Source organism: Gavia stellata, chromosome 6, assembly GCF_030936135.1.
Source record: "Gavia stellata isolate bGavSte3 chromosome 6, bGavSte3.hap2, whole genome shotgun sequence".
Taxonomy (NCBI): domain Eukaryota; kingdom Metazoa; phylum Chordata; class Aves; order Gaviiformes; family Gaviidae; genus Gavia; species Gavia stellata.
The window spans coordinates 55177860-55185134 of NC_082599.1; the positions used below are offsets into that span (position 1 = coordinate 55177860).

At 43.6% G+C, this 7275-nt stretch overlaps 1 protein-coding gene across 1 annotated transcript; it reads left to right on the plus strand.

Annotated features, from left to right (window-relative positions):
• The first annotated feature begins 2530 nt into the window (after positions 1 to 2530).
• NEUROD6 (neuronal differentiation 6) lies at positions 2531 to 3544 on the plus strand. Its single transcript, XM_009809327.2, has one exon. The coding sequence runs from the start codon at positions 2531 to 2533 to the stop codon at positions 3542 to 3544; it is 1014 nt and encodes a 337-aa protein (XP_009807629.1).
• The last annotated feature ends 3731 nt before the right edge of the window (positions 3545 to 7275 follow it).

Below are 7275 nucleotides of genomic sequence, written 5' to 3' on the forward strand. Positions count from 1 at the left end.
GCAAATGGAAGAGCAGGGCGAGATTTTTAGGAGGAGGAAGAGTGCGTTTCCAAAGGAAATCTCTTTAAAAAAATTAGTTATTTCGGGGAAGCGTTCGCAAAAAGGCCGGGCAGGCAGAGAAAATTTGGCAGAGGGGCAAACCCTCCGAGCACCCCAAGTTACAACTGCGAGCACGTGGCCCTGCCATGAGCAGGTGCCCACGGCCGCAGCGCATCGCGCCGGGGCAGGACTGGGACCCGCGAGCACCACCACACGCTTCCGAAAAAAGGCATCGTTTGCTAAATCTTCGCGTTGTACATCCAGTTTCCCACAAACGCCTCTTTCCTTTCGGGAATGTCAAAAACTACCGAGGGATGCGAGGGGAGGATTTCTTACAGCCAGCAGGAGGTTTGCTCCCGTTATCCCGTGCTCTGGGGCAACACGCCGCACTCCAAAAAAACCCCGCACCCCAAAAATCGCTCCCAGTGGCATCACACAAAAACTACTTTTTGTGACCGTGCTATGTGTTATAGCCCCAGCATTACTTCCCCACTCCTGCCTTCCCTTCCTTGCCTTTTTTTTTTTCCTGGGTACCAGGTGCACCGAAGGGACTCGGATCAATACAAGACAGCACTTTTCGTATAAACAATACCATATTAACAACCACAGGGCAGCCGTACCTGTAGGCAGGGATAGCACCAAATGTTGGCACGTCTATCCGTGCAGCTAGACTGCTAAAAAGAAGCAGCTCCAGTGGAAATGCACCTACTGTATGTGAAATGCTGGTGCAGATTTTTTTCCTTTTTTTTTTTTTCTATCAGTCTAACCTTCTGTGTTGATACATGAATGCTGGTACCCACTTAGAGGGATGCCAGATGATCAGTGCAGAATGAAGGTCCCAGGAGAAAGGCTCACGTGGTTTTCTCTGCCCCGTGACGTCACTAGCAGATGGCATGGGTACCAGCTCTGGCAGTTGGCATCAATGTCACTTTTTAGAGATCAATGAGATAGTGCAGATATACACAGATCTAGACTCCAGGAGACGATGCGACATTCAGACTGAAAAGATTTGGAAGGCAAAAAATGAAAACTGATTGTTGAATGAAATAAAAAGCTAAGGTAATACAAATAAAGATATATTTCAGTTGGTGCTGGGTGTGCATGCAAGTGTTTAAAGATACAGTATCATTGTCTTGTATTTTATGTATGCTATTTACTGTCTAATAACTCCTCCTAACATTTTATTCTTCTGATGCAATTGCATACTTTCATTGGTGTTATGTAATATTGCAAGTGTGTAGACAATACTGATAGAGTTAGTCTTTGACTGGGGTTTTTGTTTAGTTTTGTTCTATTAAAAAAAGTCCCTGCATTCGTTTTGCTTGTCTCTTTGAGGACCGTGGGATCCAAGCTTTTGCTGCTCCCAAACTGCAAACAAAGGCAAAATAATTGGGAAAAGGAAATTATTTTCCCATTCCAGGCTGGATTCTGAGCACACGTGCAGGATTGCAGTCAGAATCTACAGACCGCTCCTGTCAGCTACGAGCTGGAGGGAGACGTCTGAGCCTCGCAGAACATAAACACTGCTATAGAGTGCAGGGAATTTTCCACCTCCCCCCCACCACAATTGATGGGGGAGAAAAAAAAAAAAAGAGGAAAAAAGAGAAAAAGCAAATAAGTTGTTTCTAACTAAACAGATAATAGCACTTAGAATTTTTGCTGGGAAAAAGGAAAAAAAAGGTAGGGGAATTTTATTTCCTAACTCTAATCCGAATACGTTTAGGGTTAGATCATTCTCATTTTTGTCTTAATACGAAATAAGTAATATGTGATTTTCATACAAATCATTAGAAAAAAATTCTTCGTTTTGTAATTATGTTACTAGCTGAGTGATCTGGGGGAGATGTTCCATTATTTTTTTTTCTCACCCTCTCTAACTTACTAGAGTTTAATATCTTGATTCATAAGGGAAGAAATGTGGAGGGGGAAAAAAGCAACTTCGAAAAATAAGTCAAAAAGTGATTTTAAAATATTTAACCATCAGTTAATAGAGATATGGCACTTTTCAATTTTAAGACTGCTCTCGCTCTCCTCATTTTTTCACCCAGGGGAATTTGGATTAATGAATTTTCTGTATTGCTTTATCATGTTTTGCATTTCTTTGAATTCCACGGTGGCGAGGGTTCGAAGGAGCTTGTTTAAAAGTAGAATAAATGAGCAGGGAGCTAATTGTACATTTTTAATATTGATTTACTCTATACTTATCTGTGAGAAATGTGGCTTTTTAGTTGCAAGATCCTGCATGTTTGGAGTGATTTTAAAATTCTGGACAGCTTTTATTTTTTGAAAAGCGAGCATTTGCATCTGGCATTTTATGCCAAAAATACAGATTGTGCATTTGTTCATATACACACGCTCATATACACAGAGCTCATATACGCAGACGCACGAAAGGTGCATGAGGATGTGTGTGTAAGTCGGCAAACTTTAAAAATGGAAATATTTAAATATTGTGCTGGCATTCTTTCAGGTAACTTAAGATTATAGAACCATGTTAACACTACCGTTTGATGAGTCTGTTGTAATGCCAGAATCCCAGATGTGCAGAAAGTTTTCCAGAGAAAGTGATGACCAAAAGCAAATGAAGAACCCAGAAAGCTTTTCGAAGCAGATCGTGCTCCGAGGAAAGAATATTAAGAGATCTCCTGGAGAAGACACAGAAAAAGAGGAGGAGGAGGAAGAGAGAGAAGAGGAGGATGAGAATGGCTTGCCTAGGCGAAGGGGCCTTCGGAAAAAAAAGACGAGCAAGATAAGGATGGAAAGGATCAAATTCAGGCGACAAGAAGCCAACGCTAGAGAGAGGAACCGGATGCACGGCCTTAACGACGCCCTGGACAATTTAAGGAAAGTGGTCCCTTGTTATTCTAAAACACAAAAACTGTCCAAAATAGAAACTTTAAGACTAGCCAAGAACTACATTTGGGCTCTTTCTGAAATCCTGCGAATTGGCAAGAGACCCGACCTGCTCACCTTCGTCCAAAACTTGTGCAAGGGTCTGTCCCAGCCAACTACAAACTTGGTGGCGGGATGCCTGCAGCTGAATGCCAGAAGTTTCCTGATGGGCCAGGCGGGCGAGGGCGCCCATCACACCCGCTCGCCCTACTCCACCTTCTACCCCCCCTACCACAGCCCCGAGCTCGGCACCCCCCCGGGGCACGGGACTCTCGACAACTCCAAGTCCATGAAACCCTACAATTACTGCAGCGCTTACGAGTCCTTCTATGAAAGCACTTCCCCCGAGTGCGCCAGCCCACAGTTTGAAGGTCCCTTAAGTCCTCCCCCAATTAACTATAATGGGATATTTTCCCTGAAGCAAGAAGAAAGCTTGGACTATGGCAAAAATTACAATTACGGCATGCATTACTGTGCAGTGCCACCCAGGGGTCCCCTTGGGCAGAGCTCTATGTTCAGGTTGCCTACAGAGAGCCACTTCCCTTACGACTTACATCTGCGCAGCCAGTCTCTCACCATGCAAGATGAATTAAATGCAGTTTTTCATAATTAATGAGGAAAATGAAAATAAACAGTGGTCATTCACCTCCCCATCTAATTAAGAGCAAGCAGATGCTTGGGCACTGCGTAATTGGCACAACTCTATTTAACGTGTTTACTAGTTCCTAAAGTGTGTTTCAACTATTGTGGGGATTTTCTATGTATTAATAAACCCTTTTTCCGATAAGTATTTTTCCTTTCCTTTTTTTGTCTGTAAACACTGTGAGATTCTGTTTCCTCCCAGAGGTTATTTCCCCCTCCTTTTTTTTCTCTTTATTTCCCTGTTTGCTTGATTTGTAGAGCAGTGTGTCTGAACAATATCGCTGAAATAAAAGCATACACACTGTGTAAAGTCAATGTCTATTTTGATTGTACAGTAATTATACAAATGCATGTTATTGAAATCAGATTAATAAAAATGATGTATTTATAATTGGTAGAAAATATATATTATGTATTTGAGGAGAACTGGATTGAAAATATTCAGAAGTTTAAAGAAATTATCTCAGAATTGAGATGGGCTTGCAATATGCAGAGGTGAGAGTGCAGCAATATTGAAAGCTATGCAAAAAAAAAAAGGCAAACAAAAAAACAAAACAGTTTTTTGCGTTGTTGTTTTTGGATAAGCTAAGGAAAATCAGTGATTGTCACTGACATTATTCAGCCTGACCTTTAGAGTGTTGCTGGCAGGGGCCACATGCTAATATTTTAGAAGATGTTGTCGAAATTTTGCCTCAGTTATTTTGACCATATATAATCAGCACTTTTTTTGTATTATTCTGACTTCAGATGTAAAGGTTTGTTATAACAATGTATAACTGTGGTTTCTCACTACGTACTTTAAATGCAATTAAACATAGATGTTTCCACTTTTAAAATACATCTGTTAGCTGTGATACTGTATTTTGCCTGATACTTATTATTTCACAGTATACAGCTGCCTTTGGTCTTGCTTACACAGCTTTCTTCCACGCACCCCCGTAGTGCTTGAGCCTGGGGATGGAAATCATGAATTATCAGGGCAAACCTCGTGCTATTTTCAGAAGGACGTATTAGCGACGCAGCAAAAGCAGACCCAAAATATCACAGAAACAGCTGCGTGCTAAATGAAACACAGGTTAGAGGAAGAAGGTAACTTTATAGCTCAATGAAACGTTGAATTTCCTACGGGGAAGGACCCTGAGCAGACTTGCAGGCCAGCAGCTGCCCCTCCAGCTCTCGCTCGTGGAGGGGTACAGGAGCGCGGGAAGCGTAAAAACTGCAGAGAGGACTCCCTGAGCATTGCTAAACTTAGTCTTGGCTGATAAACAGCACCAGTAAACTACAGATGTGTCTTCAACCCACATGAGTTCAGCAGTTCCAGGGGTTTGCACGGCCCCCTCGCACCTCAACAGAGTTGAGCTCAGCTGAGCCGCAGTCGTTTTCTAACCGCTCAGAGCTACTTCTCAATAAGCTACACGAGTGACAAAATGAGTGAACAGTTGAGCTAAAAGCCAACAGCCTTTAAACCTGTGAGTGAGCAAGACTTCTTGATTTTGAGGGCTAAATAGCAGCTACCGGACAAGCATTCACCTGAAGTACCAAACTGCTATGCTGTGAATGAGCAGGGAATCATTTTTTCTAAAAACTTTTTTATATAAAAAGTGCAAATTCCACCTGCAGGTTAGAGACCGCTGGGTTAATCACAGTCCGGGTCTCAGTTTGTTAATGACACATCAACCTCAGACCCTCACTTGAGTATGCAGCTTGACAAAGAGGGGACAGGCCAATGTTTCCTGATAATTTGCTTAATTTCACAAGCGGGACTTGTTGTAAACAGTCTGCCCCGTCAAGCACTGCAGCTCCTTCAGGACAACAGCAGCCTGACATTCATCTCTTCTAGATAAGACCAGGCTACCCCAACCTCTGGAGAGGGGTAACAAGTCCCAGAGTTTGGATCAGGGTCTAAATGCTTCCAAGGCTGCAGAGGGAGGGGGCACGGATGGGGGTTTTGCTCAACCAACTTTCTCTCTAGACACAAATATTAGGCCCCAAATAGAGCTTTTTGAAGCAGAGCCTTTAGCCACGGTTCGCGGGGTTTGGCTCAGGATTATCCCACCTTTCATCAGGGTCAGGAACTGTGGAAGGTACAGGCAGCGGTTTTCTGCCTTGGCTGAAAGGTGATGACTGTCAGCTCAAAAGCATCCCCAGGTGTCATGCACCGAATATAGAAGGGATCTGGGGAAAGGGAAGAGAGTAAAATGGATTGCTTTTGCTGTTATTAAGGATTAGCTGATATTCAGCAAAGCATGGAAAGGTGATGGGAGAGAGGAGAAGGAGGAAGAAGCCAGTCAAGGAGAAGAAAGCGTTCAGTCCTGGGCACAGATTCACACAAAGAGACGCTGAGATATACTACAATATCAACCAGGAGCAATAGGCAAGCGGGCCCAGGAACAGGGGATCCTCTGAAGGGGGGGGCAGGTGCCCTCCCGCTGATCAGTGGCAGTAAACTTATTTAACTGAGTTTTGTAAGAGGAGCCTCCTCCAGAAGGCTGAAAGTTAGCCGAGCACCTCAGAGCAGCGTCGCTGCAGTGGGAAGGGTGCGTTTGCATAAGTTGAGAGCAAAGCAAGGAGGCGGCTGCGAAGTCCTGCACCAAGGGAAGGAAATGCCTGCCGCAACACATTCAGCAGGCACCCGAGGGGCGTTAAGGCTTCAGGCTCTGCAATCCGGGGGTCTCCAGCTCTGTGGCCCTACATTAACTCAATAACTCATGGGCCAGTTCCAGTTTCCCCTTCTGGCAGCAGAAGCAAAGGCAAAGGGGAAAAAAAAAAATAAAAAAAATAAATCCCTGCCAGTTCGGATCTTTCTCGCTCGCTCCACGACAGATGGGGAGGCAATTCGCAGCCAGATTCCCCCTCTGGTAGCTCAAGGCGGGCACCACACTCGCTCAGGGCATTGCAAATTGGAAAGCCAGTCCAGAATAAATAATGGAGCAAGTCATAGAAAAATATTGAGACAGCATAAAAAAGCCTGACATTCCCTGTCTGGGAGGGCATGGATTATTTAGAGATATGGAGGTAGGGGATTCCCTTGAGAGGAGACTCTCTCACATACCTTCCCTTTCACTCACACAACAGACATTTCTGTGCTCCTTCGCCGGCCAGTCACAGAACATAAGGTGCTTCGAGCTCTGACGTGATTTATAAAAGCCTTTGAAGACGCCTTATTTTAGGGAACAAATCCGAGCGTCGAGAAAGTTCTGGTGCTTTAAACTCACAGGAATAAAAGCCAGTGGGTTTCTTTACCCGTAATCTCCACTTTGTACCCCATTCGTACAGCAAAACAAAGCTGCTCATTTCTGCCTGCCTTGTTCTCCTCTTAACCGCCTTCACTTCCTTGAGGATAGAAATATGTAAAATAGCAACTGCTCCAGAAAAATTAGGTGAGAAGTTTCTATTCTCCCCTGTCCTCTAGCACAAGAGTAATGAAACCTTCTGTCAAATTTAGAGGTGGGAACCCCAAAGCTGGCAGAAGAAAAGCTATTCCATACATGGTTTTGTTGCACGGTGGAACTCTTTGCCATTTATTATTTCCCGGAGTAACGTTTTAGTGTTATCTTTAAAAAGCGCTGTATGTTTTTATGGTATCAGAAACACACTAATTATTTAAGAATGGCTGTACTGGTTCAGATTAAACATCCATTTAACCTAATATCCTCTTTCCAACATGAGGCCATAAAAAAAAGGTGTCCAAAGATGTCAGAA

Excerpts from the sequence above, each read along its gene's own strand:
- NEUROD6 (XM_009809327.2), top strand. The coding sequence starts at position 2,531 with ATGTTAACACTACCGTTTGATGAGTCTGTTGTAATGCCAGAATCCCAG.